General features: G+C 41.6%; 1 protein-coding gene across 2 annotated transcripts in view; it reads right to left on the minus strand.

Moving 5' to 3' along the window:
- LOC123508830 overlaps positions 1 to 16,903 on the minus strand; it is a 19,544-nt gene extending 2,641 nt beyond the window's left edge. Inside the window, exons 1-6 of one of the 2 annotated variants that reach the window (XM_045262755.1) lie at positions 16,749 to 16,903; positions 11,899 to 12,128; positions 8,767 to 8,921; positions 6,643 to 7,574; positions 5,815 to 5,978; positions 4,842 to 5,045 (exon numbers count right to left, since the gene is read on the minus strand). In XM_045262755.1, coding sequence (XP_045118690.1) covers positions 4,842 to 5,045; positions 5,815 to 5,978; positions 6,643 to 7,574; positions 8,767 to 8,921; positions 11,899 to 12,049 — 1,606 coding nt within the window. In that variant the 5' untranslated portion in view covers positions 12,050 to 12,128; positions 16,749 to 16,903. Of the gene's footprint in view, positions 1 to 4,841; positions 5,046 to 5,814; positions 5,979 to 6,642; positions 7,575 to 8,766; positions 8,922 to 11,898; positions 12,129 to 15,848; positions 16,131 to 16,748 lie in introns of those variants that run through there. The other variant, XM_045262756.1, reaches the window with a different exon arrangement.
- Positions 16,904 to 18,367: the final 1,464 nt, after the last annotated feature.

Raw genomic sequence — 18,367 nt, forward strand, 5'->3', positions numbered from 1 at the left:
TGTATCATTAATAGGAAAAACAGTCGTGAGAATTCAAGTAATCGTCTCTATGGCCTTTGAATATAGTTTAAATGAGAGAATAGCGCGTTTAATAATACAAACCTTACATTCACTAATCTTTTGTTGTTCCAAGCTGAAGTTACATCGATTCTAACTGAGACTGACTTGAAAATAACCAAAGGGAAGAGGAGAAAAATGGAAGAACAAGAGAGTGTGTAGGAGGAGGAGGAAGAAGAGGAAGGAAAATAAGAAAAAGAATAAAAAGAGTACAAGAGGGAGGAGGAAGGGAGAAAAAAAAAGTCTTAAGAGTGAGGAGAGAAAAGACGAGAGAGGAGGAGAGGAGACGAAGATTGAGATGGAGGCAAGGAGGGAAGGAGGGAGAGAGGGAAGAAGGTCACTGTAGTGTATCTAAATAAACTGCGTCTGTGTGGTAAATGTCGCGTGTTGTAATCTACTTGAATACTTAATGGGGGAGAGAGAGAGAGAGAGAGAGAGAGAGAGAGAGAGAGAGAGAGAGAGAGAGAGAGAGAGAGAGAGAGACTTCATTTTAGACTAGTGACTGACTGACTGACTGACTTTCTAAAGGACAAATTGACTGAATAGCAACCTGACTGACTTAAACTAGTGACTAAAGGACTGACTAGCTGACTGCCTGACTGCCTGACTGACTGTTAAACTAATGGACTAACTGACTGCCTGATTAACTGACCGACTGACTGAGTAGATATCGAAGACGAATCAAAATACACGGGATAAATATATAAGAACCGGATGCCGTTGGGGATGGTGGTGGTGGTGGTGGTGGTGGTGGTGGTGGTGGTGACAGGGAAGGAAAGGTTGGCAGGTGTCCCTCCACTGTGAGCATTTCCTAGAACTCACTTAGGAGAGAAGAAATTAGAGAAAAAGATTGTGTCGTAAGAGGAAAAGTTTTCGATTGGCATGGCAAGGCGAGGAGGGTGCTAGAGTACACACACACACACACACACACACACACACACACACACACACACACACACACACACACACACACACACACACACACACATACAGTCTTCAATCTCTTCACGAATAAAGAAATGGAGGAAATAAAAAGAAAGAGATGAGAAAAGGAGGAAAAAATGGATGGACAAATAGATGAGAAGGGAGATATACTGATGAGAGAGAGAGAGAGAGAGAGAGAGAGAGAGAGAGAGAGAGACAGACAGACAGACAGACAGACAGACAGACAGACAGATAGACAGACAGACAGAGAAATAAACAGACAAACAGTTAGAGAAAAAGACAAATAGAGAAACAGGCAAACAAAAAAATACAGAAAACAAAGAGATAAAGAAAAAGACAAACAATTAGACAGAGATAAATAGAGACAGACAAAGAGATAAATGGAGAGAGAGACAGAGAAATAAACAGACAAGACATTAAAGAGAGAGAGAGAGAGAGAGAGAGAGAGAGAGAGAGAGAGAGAGAGAGAGAGAGAGAGAGAGAGAGAGAGAGAGAGAGAGAGAGAGAGAGAGAGAGAGAGAGAGAGAGAGAAGCAGAAAAAAAACAGATCAACAAAGACAAAACAGCACAAACAAAACAAAAACACTCACAACGACAAAGATAGAGGATAGACAGCAGAGGATCTCGTACCGAAGGGAAGTGAGGAGAAAAGTTACCATTGAACAGCTGAGACGACAGGAAACTGCAGATCTGGCATGGTTAACACTACACCTCGTGACCTTCACATCCAAGCAGGGCTGAATGCACGTCAGAAAGAAGATGGGAGGCAGATGCAGTGCGTGTAAGAAAGACAAGAGTGTATATACGAGGACCTCCTTTCTATAGCGAAGGTTCATAAGAAGGATTGGATTCTATAACGTTTAAAATATCCTTTCCTGGTTATTATTCACGGTTTTGGTGGGAGTTATTGTTGTTTTTATGAGTGTTTATATGTTTTTTAAGGATGCTTTGTGGTTTTAGGGTGTTTTCGTGGTTTTTAAGGATGTTTACATGGTTTGTAAGGGTGTTTCGTGGTTTTTATGGTGTTTTCATGGTTTTTAAAGGTGTTACCATTCTTTTTAATGGTTCCTACGTGGTTTTTAAGTATATTTTCATGGTTTCTAGGGTGTTTTCATGTTTTTAAGGGTGCTATCATGGTTTTTAGGGTGCTTCATGGTTTCTAATTGTGTTGTCAGGGTTTTTAAAAATTATCATGGTTTTTAAGGGTGTTTTCATGTTTTAAGAAAGTTTCGTGGCTTTAAGGATGTTGTCATGGTTCTAAGGGTGTTTCGTGGTTTCTAAGAATATTTCGTGATTTCTAAAGGTATTGACATGGTTTCTAAGAGGGCTTACATGGGTTTTAAGACTGTTCTTATGGTTTTACTAGTTGTATTGCAAATTGTTGTGTTTCTACAGGGTGTCTTCATGGTTGTAGTGATTCTTGATAAGGTCTGATAAGTTAATTAGGTTTTTTTCAATTTTTTTATGGTTTTAGTGATTGTTTACGAAGTCCAGCGGAAAGTATTGGATTTTTAAGGGTGTTTTCATTTTTTTTTAGATATTATAAGGCTCTGAAAAAAAAATGTAAAGAAAGAAAGCAAACCACACCCATGGAAGACTAAACGAATAATTTCACAGAGAGAGAGAGAGAGAGAGAGAGAGAGAGAGAGAGAGAGAGAGAGAGCATGGAATGTGTGGGCGTGGAGGCGTGGAACTAGGGCGCCAATCAAGCAGTGTAGCCAACGAGGAGATGATTCCTTAGTGCTGTCACCTCCACTCTTCATAACTCGGGACGCATGATACCCGCTCCCTCTTTCCTGACTTCCTTGCTGCCAAGGTTTCCCAGATGACCTGTCCTTACCACATTGTCTGACCTTTGCACCTTACGTAACATTCAGAAACGCTTTGATCTCTCTCCAATACTGTTTTCAAGGGCTACATAAAAGATTGGCTCGGTTCACAAGAGTATTTTTCTTAGAATTAATGGTGAAATTTTGTTATTCTGTCACTAGAACCGTGAAAACATCCTTAAAAAGCTGTTTAACTTCATAATGATTACTTTCAAAAGCCACTGAGATGATTATCCTGGTTCTCAAGTGTTTCTCCCAATAATGATGTAGAAATATTGCTAATCTTTCACTAAAACCCGTATTGAGATATATGTTAAGAAGATGAAGGAGGAGGAGGAAGAGGAGGAGAAGAAGAAGAAGAAGAAGAAGAACTTCGAAGAAGAAGAAGATGAAGAAAGCAATGTTAAACAGGGATAAAAATATAAGAAAACTTGTTTAACCTTACATAGAAAACGAAACTTTAAGTGACAGACTAAAACAAACATGGTAAATATTAGAACTAAATAATATATTAGGAGGAGGAGGAGGAGGAGGAGGAGGAGGAGGAGGAGGAGGAGGAGGAGGAGGAGGAGGAGGAGAAGAAGAAGAAGAGGGTGTGTCTGTAAAACATAGCGAGAGAAGAAGGAGAGGAAGAGCCAGGAATAGAACAAGTAAAGGGGAAGAAGAAATGTGCCAGTGAAAGATGGTGAAAGAAGATAAAGAGACGAAAAGAAAGAGAAAAGAGGGTATGGGGAGGGAGGATGAGGAGATGAGAGAGTAGGAAGAGAGAGAAAAAATGAATAGCTGGGTGGGTGTGCGAAGAATGAAGAAAATTTCAGGAAAAAAAAGAGCTTGAAGAGGAGGAAGAGGAAGAGGAGAGGAAAAGAGGAGTGAGAGAAGAAAAGACTGGAAATGAGGAATGTGACTGCAATTATTAAGAAAAGGAGGATGGAAGGAGAGAGCAACAAAAAGAAAAAGGGAGAAAAGAGAAAAAGAGAAAAGAAAGAAGACAAGGGAAAAAAACGACAATTGACTTTGACTGCAATGAATGAAGAAAGATGAAGGAAAGGAGAGAGAGAACAGGACAAGAAGAAAAGATGGTTGAAAAGAAAGAGAGAGAAGGCAGAGAATAAGGAAGAAACAAAAGATACATACATACAAAATATAATAATGAAAATTGAATGTCACACTGACGAAAGTTGGAGAAAAGGAGAAACAGAGAGACAGAGAGAGATAGAAAGATGAAGGAAAGGGGAGAACAAAACAGGAAGAAAAGATGGCAGAAAAGAAAGAGAGAAGGCAGAGGAAAGGAAGAAACAAGACACACACAGACAAAAAATAATAATCATAACAATTGAATATGACAGAGAATGACGAAAGTTGGAAAAAAAAGGAGAAACAGAGACAGAGAGGGAGAGATGGAGGGAAGGAGAGAGGAAGGGAGGGAAGAAGGGAGAGGAGGGAGTGAGGAAGGGAGGGAAGAAGGCAGAGGAGGGAGTGAGGGAGGGAGGGAACACTTGCACATGATGATCTGAATGAGTGGTAATTGTGTGAACGCGTCCTGCTGGGGCGGGGCGTTCAGTAAGCCAGAGTCGAGCAAATGCCACAGAAATGGTTTGTTGCCTTCCTCTTGTTGTGTTGAAAATGTTTTAGGTGAACTGGGAAATTGTTTTGTTTATGGTATCTATGAGTGTTTCTCTCTCTCTCTCTCTCTCTCTCTCTCTCTCTCTCTCTCTCTCTCTCTCTCTCTCTCTCTCTCTCTCTCTCTCTCTCTCTCTCTCTCTCTCTCTCTCTCTCTCTCTCTCTCTCTCTCTCTCTCTCTCTCTCTCTCTCTCTCTCTCTCTCTCTCTCTCTCACACACACACACACACACACACACACACACACACACACACACACACACACACACACACACACACACACACACACACACACACACACACACACACACACACACACACACACACACACACACACACACACACACACACACACTACCCAAGCACCCAACCACCCCCACTGAACACTCACCCACACATCTGATGGAGTAGCACAGAAGACCAAAGGCGATGGACTGAAAATACCCAAACTTCTTGCAAATCCCTTCAGAGAGCGCCAGGAAGGGCAGGGCAGCGAAGGAGGCGATGGTGGTGAGGATGCCAATGAACCAGTTAGTCGCTCCCAGGTCACGAAGATGAAGAGGCAGGAAATTCTCGATGAAGCCGTAACACATGCCTAGGAGACGAATAAGAGGAGAGCATTGTCAGGTTATGTTTGGTTAGAAGTATTGGTAGAAGTAGTTATAGTAATAGAAGGAGGAGGAAGAGGAGGATGTGAGAGTCGATTGCATGGGATAAAGTAGGGTTATGTTTGGTTATAAATATTGGTAGTTATTGTAATAGGAAGAGGAGGAGAAAGAGGAGAAAAAGGAGGATGTGAGAGGGTTTTATTGCGGTGAAGTTAGGCTAAGGTAGTTTAGAAGTGTAATAGTAGTATGGAGAGGAGGATGTGGGAGCAGTCTGAATAGGTGTGAAGTTAGATTAAGATAAGTTTGAAGTATTGGTAGTAGTAGTAGTAGTAGTAGTAGTAGTAGTAACAGGAGATGGAAGACGAGGATGTGGGAATGAACTGCATATGTTTAATATAGGTTAGGTAAGATTTTTGTTTGGTTTGGTTTGGTTAAGCTATGTTAGAAGGGTACAGTAATGGTAGGAAGACGTAAAAATTATAGGATTGAATTGAACTAGGTTAGGTTAACTTACGTTAGCTTGTGGTATGTTAGATTAGGTTAGGTTAGGTTAGGCATAAGGATTGTTGGTATGGAAACACTTCATCAAAATAAGAGAAGAAATATGAGGAAAATAGATTAAGTATAGTCTCTCTCTCTCTCTCTCTCTCTCTCTCTCTCTCTCTCTCTCTCAAGCACTATCAAACCCTCTCAAGCACTCCTAAACATTCTCAAGCGCTCTTAAACACCGAATTCTTGGCCCACTGATAGACTCACCCGATATGAAGACCACGAACAGCAGCAGAATCACCTCAATGTTAGTGAGCAGACAGCACACACTACGACACAGGTTGCTTGCTGGAACCTTGAAGCGCAGGTCGACCATAACCAAGATGAGAGCACAAAACAGCTTCAGTGCGCAGTACAGCATAAACATCACACTGCGTAAGGGAAAAGACAGGATGAGGCAGGGAATGTGAGTGTTTGTTATTATTGTATTGTGTTGGTTTGTTCACGTTTTTGGGTGTGTTAGTAACTGGAAATGGATGGATGAGGCTGGGATGGAAAGAAAGTGGGTTTTTTTTCTGGCTTGGTGGTTGTGAATGCATAAATAAATAAAAACGAGAGCATTTTTTCATGTGATAAGGGGAAGCTGGCTAAGGGCAATGAAAAAAAAAAAGCCCCCTTAGTTGCCAGTTCCCTGCAGTCCCGAAAGAGTTAGCCGAAAGAAAGGAATTAATTTCTTGAAACCTCTGTCTTAAATTAAATCAAGTCATAGGAACTTGGAAAAGCAGAAACAAGCAGGGAGTTCCAGAGTTTACCAGAGAAAGGTGTGAATGATTGAGAGTAGAGAGTACTGGTTAACGCCTGTATTAGAGAGTTGGACAGAATAGGAGTGAGAGCAAGAAGAAAACCTTTTGCAGTTATTGTATTTGAATATAATGCTGTTTTGTTTCTTGAATTTGTTGAATTATTTAGTGATTATCAGCATACCTATAGTCTGTAATTATCATATACTTGACAACATAAGAAAAGTCACACAGGAAACGTAAAACACATAAGTTCTAGTAAATCTCCAAAAAGCAGACATTGACACCAACTTACTGATAATCTGAATAGTGTCCTCCCTTGCCGAGATAGTCAATGGCCAGGCCGGAGAGAGGCGCAAAGACCATCCCGCCGATAGAACCGTAGATGCGCTGGAGACCGTAATCGTAACCATATTCCTTCAGTATCGCCAGGACCGCCACTTCGAAGAGCGTGTAGGAGAGGCCGATGAGAAGCTTCCCGAGGGTGTTAATAGTGACGAAGAACCAGAAGCTGAGAGCCACGTTATGCTCCACGCTCATAGGCCTCTTGACACACGCGTTCTTGTGCGGCAGCTGGGCCAGGCAGTGAAAGTGGCAAGAAACTGACGCTTTATCCTTCTCGAATCGCGGCGCTTCCTCCAGTGTTATCTTTGGAATGGTGACCTTCTTCGGCACTACCCCGTTAGTGCACTCGAAGCTGGTGATCGCCACTTTGGACATCGTGTAGTTAATGACAGAGATTTCACCGCCGATTTGCGTGGCTCCGGTAAGTGGCAGGATCAGATTGTGGATTATGAAGGACCTGGGCATGTTTTCGGCTTTGCGCGTCTTGTTGAGGTTCTTCCGGAAACATTTCTGCTGCGTCCCACCGTCCTCAGTCCCGCCCTGGATCTTACACACGTGGTACAGCGTGGAGTTAACCGCCTGTAGGACCTTCATCTTCTTCATATCCTTCATCGCCTTGGAAGGGAGCACCACGGCGGGGTCTGGACAAGTGTAGCCGCAGTTCTTAGCCTCCAGAGACGGCACATGTATCGTATTGTCCAGAAATTCACACGAGTCGCCGTCACTCGCGGGAGGCACCGGTGTTAGGACAAAGCTCCCCTCCTCGCAGGTGAGGCCAAAGGAGATGTTCGGGGAGTGTTTGAGTGTGGTGCGTGCCGGAGGGATGGCGATGTTGACGAGGGATACTACGCCGCTCAGAGCCACTGTGAACACCAGGATGCACTGCAGGGAGGGAGAAAAGAGTCAGTGTAGCAGAAAGAGGGTCAGTGTGGAGGAAAAATCACTGTGGAAGAAGGGTCACTGTAGAAGAAGATGGGTCACTATAGAAGGAGAAGGGTCAGTGTGGAAGAAGAAGGGTCACTATTGAAGAAGGGTCACTGTAGAAGAAGGGGTCACTGTAAAAGAAGAAGGATCGCTATGGAAGAAGAAAGATACTGTGGAAGAAGGTCACTGTGGAAGAAAATGGGTGATTTTTAGGGGATAGTGTAAGAAAAGCAAAGTGTGAATTAATAGAGAGGAAGAGTAAGAATAACTGAGACTTAACAGCAAAAAAGTGGCACGTGTAACACTTAGATGGAAAAAAAGAGAGAACAAGAGTCACTGAAGTTTCACGACAAGAAAATAAGGCACCAATGCAACCAAATAAAGAAAAAAAATAATAATGAAGCATGACAAAAAAGAGTAAAGAAATATAAAACAATAACTCAACTAGAAAAGCAAACAAAGAACAGGACAAACTCAACTTAAGGTCACAGAAAGAGTAATTGAAAGAATACAGTAACATTAAAACTCACGCACTTGAAACACACACAGACACACTCACTTCCTCTATTCAGCCTTTCCTTCCTCTCCCTCTCCCTCTCTTCTCTTCATTCTCCTCCCTCTTTCTCTCTCTCTCCCTTTTATTTCGTTTCCTCTTCACTCTCTCTTTTTCCCTACCCATCTGAACACACACAGACACACTCACTTCCTTTATTTATCCTTTCCTCCCTCTCTATCTTCTTCTCTTCTCTCCACTCTCCTCTATCTTTTTCTCTCTCTTTTTCATTTCCTCTCCTTTCCTCTCTCTCCTACTCACTCTTTTTCATACCCTTCCGAACACATACAGACACACTCACTTCCTCTATTTATCCTTTCCTTCCTCTTCCTTTTCCTCTCTTCTCTCCATTCACCTCCTCTTTCTCTATCCCTTTTATATTCTTTCCTATTCATTCTACTCTCTCTTTTTCCCTACCCTTCCTATCTCTTCCATTACCTTCCCTATTCTGCTTTCCCTCACTTCCTCCTTCCTTTACCCTACCCATGTTTTAGCTACCCTCCCTCTCATCCCTCTTCCTTCCACCCTCCTTGTATCTCCCTCTCGCTTTTCTCCTTCATTTCCTTGTTACGTGAAAGCTCTCGACTCATAACCAACCCGGAAGTTCCCAATCTTGTCCGCCACCACTCCGGCCAGCAGAGGAGCGAATATAGGGATGAGGGGGCTGATGGTGAACACTAGCCCCGTCTCCTCCAGTGTAAGACCCAGCGCCCTCAGTAGCAGTGGAATGAAGGGGTCCACGCACTGAGTAGCTGTGGGAAAGGGAAGGAAGGCATTGTTTGGGTTAGGATTTGCACCGTTTTCTTCGTCTTGTTTGGTTACTTAGCTGTAGGATTAGTCCCTTGAATACCATGATCCGTTTCCATATTCATTCTGCTTACTATTTGGTGATTTTATACAGCTTTAGAAACTCATATAGGGATTACAATAGAGAAGACTGTGGCCATTAATCTTCTGACCTCCATTGACCCTTCCCAATGTCAATAAAGTCAATAAAATGGTCTAATCGTACACAAATCTCAAGATAAAAATGTGTCCCAGTATTGGAGGGGTTAAGAGAGAGAGAGAGAGAGAGAGAGAGAGAGAGAGAGAGAGAGAGAGAGAGAGAGAGAGAGAGAGAGAGAGAGAGAGAGAGAGAGAGAGAGAGAGAGAGAGAGAGAGAGAGAGAGAGAGAGAGAGGATAAATGCTAAGTAACGTAAGACAGAAGCGAAAACATGTGCAATATAAGTTTTAATTGAGGCGAGAAATGATAGACGGCACTTGAAAGCCTCGGATAAATATCGTACGTTTTACTGAGATATAAATTTGAACATAAGATCGTAAGAATAACCAGGAAAGTTGTAAGAAGCCGTTAGGTCTACCCATGAGAGTCTCTGTAAGTTATTTTGTTGTGAAATTAGAGAAATGAGTTTTTAAGCCCTTCGATACTAAGACATATTTTTTACTTTGAAATTTGTGTACGATTAGACCATTTTATTGACATTAGGAAGGGTGTACGGAGGTCAGAGGATTAATAGCCACTGTCTTCGCTATTTCAATCCCCCACATGAGTTTCTGAAATTATATAAAATCACCAAATAGTATGCAGAATTGATATGAAAACGCGTCATGGTACTGAGGGGAATAAACTACGTGCTTAGAACGAAAAGAAATATAAAAAGTTTCGGAAAATAAGAGGAAGGAAGGGACGAAAGGAAAAAGAGAGTGAGAGAGAGAGAGAGGGAGGAATAGAAAATCGAAAAGAAGCGAAAGGATGGAGGACGTGAATACAGATAGACAGACAGGGAGAAGACATAAGTGATTTAAGACAATGAAACTTAAACATAGAATAAAGAAATGAAGAAAAAAGAGCAATACAAATGTAAAAGGTTCCATGAGTAAGAGAAAGTGAGTGAGGGGAGGAAAAAGAGGGAGAGAGGAGGAGAAATGGAAGATGGAAGAGAGGGAAGGGGAGGGAGATAGACTGACAGATGGAGACACTTTATATAGATAGATAGACAGAAAGGCAGAAAATACAAGACACTGAAGCTAAAACAAATAGAAATCCCAAATGCTTTAAACTTTTTTTTTTTAGTTTTAAGATGTATTGGTATTTCTCAAGCTTTCACTTCATATGGAGACTACAATTCCAGTGGACCTTCATTTTCTAATATTCACTTTTTTGCACTTGGTAGTTCTCCCTCTTACATAAAAAAATATATTCTTCTATAAAAACTTCCAATATTTCCTTCTTCATTATTTTATTTCAAAGCGCATTTCAATTCAAGACACATTCTATCACATTTCGATTACATTCGACTTTTTTTTAATGATATATCGCTATTTCTCAAGCCTTCACATCATGTTCTTCTTCAAAATCTTTTATTATTCCTTCCTCATTATTTTGTTTCAAAGCGCATTTCAATTCCTCAAGTCACATTCTGTCACAACATCTCCATTACATTCGATTTTTCTATACTATTTCTCAAGCCTTCAGTTTATATTCTCCCATAAAGCTTCTATCATTTTCTTCCTCATTATTTTATTTCAAAGAGTATTTCAGTTCAAGTTACATTTTATAACAACATCTATTACATTAATTTTTCAGCTTTAAGTTTCAAAGCACAATTACAATTTTTTTTTTTTTTCCAAAGTGCCTAGCTTACATTCGGCCACAAGACCCCAATACTTTCCTTCCCCTTTTTTTAAGTTCCAAAAGCGTAGCAGTATTTCTGGAGCCTTTAATTTCGTATGTCTCGCACTTCCGCAATATCTCCTCCTTTCGCACGCTCCCGCAGAATTCCCACGAGACGTACGGAGGAAGAATTTTCAACGTGAGATTGGCCGGAGGAGAAAACTTGCACCTATCACTCTGGCCAAACTTGAGGCGATCATTTGTGTTACGCTAGACCGGTTGTTGGGGATCTCTGTGGCTTGGCAGTGACGGGCAGTAGAGAGTAGTGTTTAGCATGGACAGTGGCAAAGTCTGTGTAGATTGAGAGTGAGTGAGAGTGTTTGAGAGAAAGATATCACTTGTTTTTAGTTTAGCTTGGCGGTGAGGCGTGGTAGAGACGAGGGGTGGTTGAGTATGGACGTAGGAAGGTTTGGGTAGATTTGAGACAGTTGGAGAGAAAGATATCACTTGTTTTTAGGTTAGTTTGGCGGTGATACGTGGTAGAAACAAGGTGTGTGTAATAGAAGCGAATGTTTGGGTATTTTTAAGGTGTTTCGAGGAAGACTGTCATGTGTTGATTACTTTCCTGCAGTGTGATTGTGTACTTTATTAATAGAAGAGATTCAGGTAGATAAATTAGATTTTTGGTGGTTAATGAGAGAAAGAGCATCACTTGTTTTGACGTGTATATTTGTGTTGGTGTGTGTTTTATGCTAGGAGAGGTTTAGGTAGCAACACACACATAAACACACTCACACACACACACACACACACACACACACACACACACACACACACACACACACACACACACACACACACACACACACACACACACACACACACACACACACACACACACACACACACACACACACACACACACACACACACACACACACACACACACACACACACACACACACACACACACACACATTTACACACAAAAGTCCATTAACTCATTTTGTCATCTAAGAGTAAATTTACCTAACAACACACACTCCTCTCTCTCTCTCTCTCTCTCTCTCTCTCTCTCTCTCTCTCTCTCTCTCTCTCTCTCTCTCTGTCTCACCTCCCATAATAACGAAGAACGTAATCTTGAGAGGCACCAGACGCAGGGTTAGGAAGTCTTGCCAACACGACACAGCGGCCTTGCGACTCTCCTGACGAAGACGTTCCCCTCCTTGCCGCGCCCTCCACGACAGGTGGCGACGGGTGCTCATCTTGGCGGATCGTGATGGGGCGTGGCAGGGCGTGACAGGACTGGACGGGACTGAGCAGGGCTGGGAGGGCGTCAGGGACCTAAAGAGAGGAAAAAATACTGGTATCGTATTCTCAAACACTTCTACGCTTCATCTTCACTATTTAAAAAGCCTTTATTTATATTTACACGAGTCTTTTAAGTTGTTTTTTCCGGTTCTAGAGGCAAAGTGACAACATTTCTACATTATTAACTGGAGAAAGACTCTTCAAAACTTTGCTAATCATCTCTGTGGCCTTGGAAAATAGTCGTAGCGAGAGAGCAGAGCGTTTCTGGCTACGGACTTGTAGTGAGTGGTGGAGGAATGTTGTAGAGGTGCCTTAGAGAACGGAAGAGGTATGATGTTACTGTGTCGGGAAGCTAAATGAAGGAGAAGGATGCTGTTGTGAGTGGTGTATCAATGATGTAGGGATGCTTTATAGAATGGAGGAGGTATGATGTTACTGTGTCAAGGACCTAAATGAGGGAGAAGGATGCTGTAGTGAGTGGTTAAGGAATGTTGTAGGGGTGATGTTACTGTCAGGGAGCTAAACGAAGGAAAAGGATGCTGTAGTGAATGTCAAGAAGGAAAAGTTGTGAGGGAATAGTGAGGAAGCTTTCAAAGGGATTAGGTTACTGTGTTTTGGTTTGTTTTATCTTTTTATACTGTTTTTTTTTTATCTAAAAGAGACTTATTTTAATATGATACAATTACCAGAAACAACGTAGTCCGGATTATAGAAAAAAGCAGATCGTGAACATGAAAGGAGTAGAAATAATGTGTATAACATCAGACAAATACAATAAGAGAAAGAATTACTGATGTCCTAATGCGCTTTTATTTCATTGTAAGGAAAGTAACAGTCGTGACATGAACGAAGAAGCAAAATATAGATGGTACAAGGTTACAGCGTAGCACAATAACTATACAACATAATCTGCTTTAACGTAACACTCAAATTGTAAGGAAAAGATCAAGGAGGACCGTAGCACGAGACAAGGAGGAACACAATGTGGAAGGAGAGCTCAAGATCAGTACAAAGAGGGAGAGATTGGGTAACTAGCGAAACAGAAGATGCAAAAAGACATAGCGAAGTGGATTTTTACGGGTTTTTTTCTCATTAATATTCACACTGGTCATAGAAAGACATACAGATAAATATTAAACAAAAAACGTAGAAAAGTCAGCATGCGGCATTAGACAGCTCCTCAATGGGCACACAGAGGGATGTACCAGTGGCGCGGCTGTCAAGGTCGATTCAGCTCCACTTACGTCTCGATTGGCAAGATATCTCTGTACAATCAGGGGCACAAGGCGAGGAATCTACTGTCTCCTTTCTACTATGCTTTGCTGTGTCGCTTCAAATCCTCGACTGCCTCTGATGCAATGCTGGGTCTATTTCAGTCACCTTACGGAGTGTTTTAATCTGTAATCTCGTTCATTTGTCACTAAAACCCCAAAACACTTTTAATCCCTTCATTACTTGAACGCATTTTTACCTTGATATTTTGGGTATTAGACGATTATATTTGCTTTAGGATGGGTCTATGGAGGTCAAAAGATTAATGGCCAGAGTCTTTACAATTTTGATGTTTCTGAAGCTGTATAATCGCCAAAATAGTAACCAGAATGAATATGAAAACGCGTTCTGGTACTGAACAGATTAAACTGTGATCTTATTCATTTGCCACTAAAACAACAAAAACACCTTTAAAAACTCGTGTCACATCACCAAAACTATTTTCAAAGGGCACAGAGACGATTCCGCGTGCTCAAGAGTGTCTTATCTGTTAATAATATAGAATGCTTGTTGGTTTGTCAATAAAACCACAAAATACCCTTAAAATCTCTTGTCACAATTCATTACAACTATTTTGAAATGCCACAGAGACAATTAACCCTGTTTTCAATAGTGTATTACCTGTTATTACTATAAAATGCTTGTTAATTTGATACTAGAACCACAAAAATATCCGTAAAATTCGTGTCGCTTCACCACAACTATTTTTAAACGCCACAGAGACGATTAGGCAAGTTTTCAATGGTGTTTTACCTGCTCATGATATAGAATGCTTGTTAATTTGTCACTAGAGCCATGAAACACTAAAACTTGCGTCATTTCATTACGACTATTTTCAGATTATAAAGATAAGATGTATCCTCAAGAGTATTTTTTCCTGTTGATAATGTATGTCCTATTAACTTCTCAGTAAAACAATAAAACACTCTTAAAAACCCGCCAAACCTTACCCGGAGCCTTTTAAAAGTAGTGTAGTCTTTTAGAATACGGTCATATTGTTATACGCATGGTCTATGTAGTAGTGATGGTGGTGATGATAGTGGTTGTGGTGGTGGTGGTGCTTGTTGTTATTAGATTCGAGTATTGGTATCGTTATGAAGCACGAGGCATTAGCTGTTATTGGTGGTGCTGGTGATGGGCGCTGGTAATGAAGTTAAGCATTAGTATTGGTGTTCCTGCAAGGCTGCGTGTTTTTATTACTTGCATTTTCACGTGTATTGACCCAGTGTTATCTTCTCTCCGGTCAAGTTTATCCCAAATCGTTCTACCTTCTGTGTTTCCCTCAGTCACATGTTTGGTTTTTCACTACATCATTTAACGTTCTCTTAGCTCTTTCTCTCCTTCTACTTTCCTTCTCTATAAACATCTTCCTGATTATACATTTCTACTTCTTCATAACAATCTTGCTATTAATATTCCTTTAGCTCTTCATCTCCTTCTACTTTCCTTCTCTATAAAATTCTTCCTAACTATACATTTTTACTTCTCCATAACAATCTTGCCCTCTTTTACTGCATCTATTAATAATCTTTTAACTCTTTTACTGCATCTATTAATATTCTCGTAACTCTTTCTCTCCCTCTACCTTTCTTCTCCATTAACATCATCCTAACTATACACTTCTTTCCTCTCTCTTCTTTTCTTTCTCCTACCATACAGATCCATTTTCAACATCTTCCTCCCTACTTGTTCCTGGTCTCTTGTGATATTACCGCGTCATATGCAAGGCAACGCACGTGTGCATGTAGGAACACAACTATTGATACTAACAGTGGTGGTGGTGGTGGTGGTAGTGGTGGTGGTATCTAAGTGGAGCGGTACTGAATGAAATCTAATTGCTTCTGGGTGTGTGTGTGTGTGTGTGTGTGTGTGTGTGTGTGTGTGTGTGTGTGTGTGTGTGTGTGTGTGTGTGTGTGTGTGTGTGTGTGACCTTGACACCTGTAATGTCGCTTGTGCCGATGTGAATGTGTGTGTGTGTGTGTGTGTGTGTGTGTGTGTGTGTGTGTGTGTGTGTGTGTGTGTGTGTGTGTGTGTGTGTGTGTGTGTGTAAACATGGTCTCTCTCTACGTATCTATTTATACATTCATCCACTTATTCACACATTTATCTATAGGCTTGTCTATCTATTAGTGCATTCATCAATATGTGCAACTATATATTTATCAATGTATCCACTTATCTATCTACCTATACATTTATCTGCTTATCTGTCCATCTATACAACTATGCTTCAATTCTGCGCGTCGGAGTAAAAATCATTATAGCTAACGGTTTATTTAGAGCTGGCAACCATTAGATAGAAAAATTTACACAAGCAGATAACACTGAGTAAGAAAAATAATGACACCGAGACACTTTAAACTGCAGCTGTAGTGTGTGTGTGTGTGTGTGTGTGTGTGTGTGTGTGTGTGTGTGTGTGTGTGTGTGTGTGTGTGTGTGTGTAAGCGCACATGTATATATTGTAGTCCCTTTCTCGTGTACCTCTACAGTAGCAGTTCCGCCTTTCTCTCGTCCCTCAAGTCACAAGGGAGAAGTAACACGCGACACGGCACCACTTAATTCCTCTTCATAACGTCAATTACCAAGCCTTGCCAGTTGCCTCTCTGCTCCCTCTCCGCCTTGCACCGCTCGATCTCTTCCGCTTCCTCGAGAGACACATGTTTTTTTAGGATCTTGGTTCAGAGTTCACGTTAGCGTCAGTGCAATGATCAGCTGGCTTCTCTTCGCCTCGTTTTCTTTCTTCTTTCGTCACAGGTGTTTTAGGGTTACGTGGATGATTTTATTTCTTTTTTTTTTTTTTGTGCGTGTTAGAGGTTGGAGTGTGGGTGTCTCTTGAAGGACATTTGGGGGTGTCAAGAATGCGTCAGTGTGTGTTTATGAGTGTGTTTTCAATCGGTTTGTTTTGAGTATGAATTAATTGCTGTGGAGTGCTTGTTTGTATTTATGATATTTTGATGATTAACTAGGTATTTCTGCTGTTATTATTGCTACTACTACTGTTACCACTACTATTACTACTACTACTACTACTACTACTACTACTACTATTACTACTGCTGCTGCTGCTGCTACTACTACTGTGTATGTATGTATGTGTGTGTGTGTGTGTGTGTGTGTGTGTGTGTGTGTGTGTGTGTGTGTGTGTGAGTGCGTGTGTGCGTGTGCGCGTATATGTTAGGGTATAAGTAGTATTTACCTACCTTTCTATCTATATATCTATCCATCTATTTATCTATTTACCTATCCCTGTCTATCTATTTATTTATCTGTTTATATCTATCTATCTGTATAGTTCCGTATGTGTGTGTGCGTGTGTGTGTGTGTGTGTGTGTGTGTGTGTGTGTGTGTGTGTGTGTGTGTGTGCCAAGTCCCACTACACACCTTCTGCAGTGCCTCCTTCTGTCTGCGTCATCTAGACTGTTGCGGGCCCGGCGAGGTGGTGCCGCGCGGGCTTCTTGCCGGAGCTGCGCGAGAGACGGGCACTGGCGGGCACTGGTGGGCACTAGTAGAGGCACTGAGGCACTGAAGCGTGGCACCTCACCTCTCTCTCTCTCACTCTCTCTCTCTCCCCGGGAAGTGCCAGATTCACCAGTACGACAAGATAACGATGACTCTCTCTCTCTCTCTCTCTCTCTCTCTCTCTCTCTCTCTCTCTCTCTCTCTCTCTCTCTCTCTCTCTCTCTCTCTCTCTCTCTCTCTCTCTCTCTCTCTCTCTCTCTCTCTCTCTCTCTCTCTCTCTCTCTCTCTCTCTCTCTCTCTCTCTCTCTCTCTCTCTCTCTCTCTCTCTCTCTCTCTCTCTCTCTCTCTCTCTCTCTCTCTCTCTCTCTCTCTCTCTCTCTCTCTCTCTCTGTTTTGTTTCCTGCATTTAATCGTTCGAGGAAAAATTGTACTTGTGCTAATTTAAACTTCCATTCAACTTAAATACCAATGGAATCTTTATGAATAGCAGTGGAAGTTCTTTTTGGGCTAAAATAAAAAGGAAAAGAGAAGTAAGAGACGTATTTATAACCATGCATTTTAGGAAGATTGATTTATTCATCTAGTTATTCATTTATTTTTCACTACGTTGTGTCAGTCATTTATTATTTTTTGTGTCTATCTTTTGGTATTCATATTTCATCTAGCTTATGTAAAAATATTAATGCCTTTTAGCAGCAGATTTTGATATTTTTCGCATACACACACACACACACACACACACACACACACACACACACACACACACACACACCCGTCTCCTTTGATCATACATTACTTCAATCTATTGGTCCATTTGTGGCAAAACACTGTATTTCACCTCATCCTTATTTCCCTGTTAAGTTTCTCCCCGCGCGCTCTTAATGTGAGCGAGAATTTGCAAGTTTTCCATAACCAAGAGAAACACAAGAGACTTTGATAAGTATTTCAGCTTCCAGAGACGTGAAATATTCCTACAACACCACTTCAACCACCACCACCAGCACCTACACCACCACTTCCATCACTACCACCACCACCACCTCCACAACCTACATCACCACTTACACCACCACTTCCACTACCACCACCACCACCACACACCACCACCACCACCACCACTTACACCATCACTTCAACCACTACTACCACCATAATCACCACCACTACCACTTTAACTGCTACTACACACATCGATAGCTATTCCATCTTCTCAAGACGTGAAATTTTCCAACACCACCACCACCACCACCACCACCACCACTACTATAACTATTACTGCATAATTCCCTTCGATTTACAAGGCAATATAGGCTTTGAATAATGAAACAGAGCAGCAGCAGCAGTTTGTCCTGGTATTTCCATGCTGCACTCGATAACGCTATTATTATTGCACGCTGGTAATGAACGCGGGGATGCCTCTCTAGTGCCTGCCTGTCTTCCTCCCTCTCCCTCTCTCCCACTCCCTCTCTCTCTCTCTCTCCCTCTCCCTCTCGGCGTGGCGTGATGGTTAATGCATCATGGAAACACCGCTGCCCTGGATG

The sequence above is a fragment of the Portunus trituberculatus genome, chromosome 25 (assembly GCF_017591435.1).
Source record: "Portunus trituberculatus isolate SZX2019 chromosome 25, ASM1759143v1, whole genome shotgun sequence".
Taxonomy (NCBI): Eukaryota; Metazoa; Arthropoda; class Malacostraca; order Decapoda; family Portunidae; genus Portunus; species Portunus trituberculatus.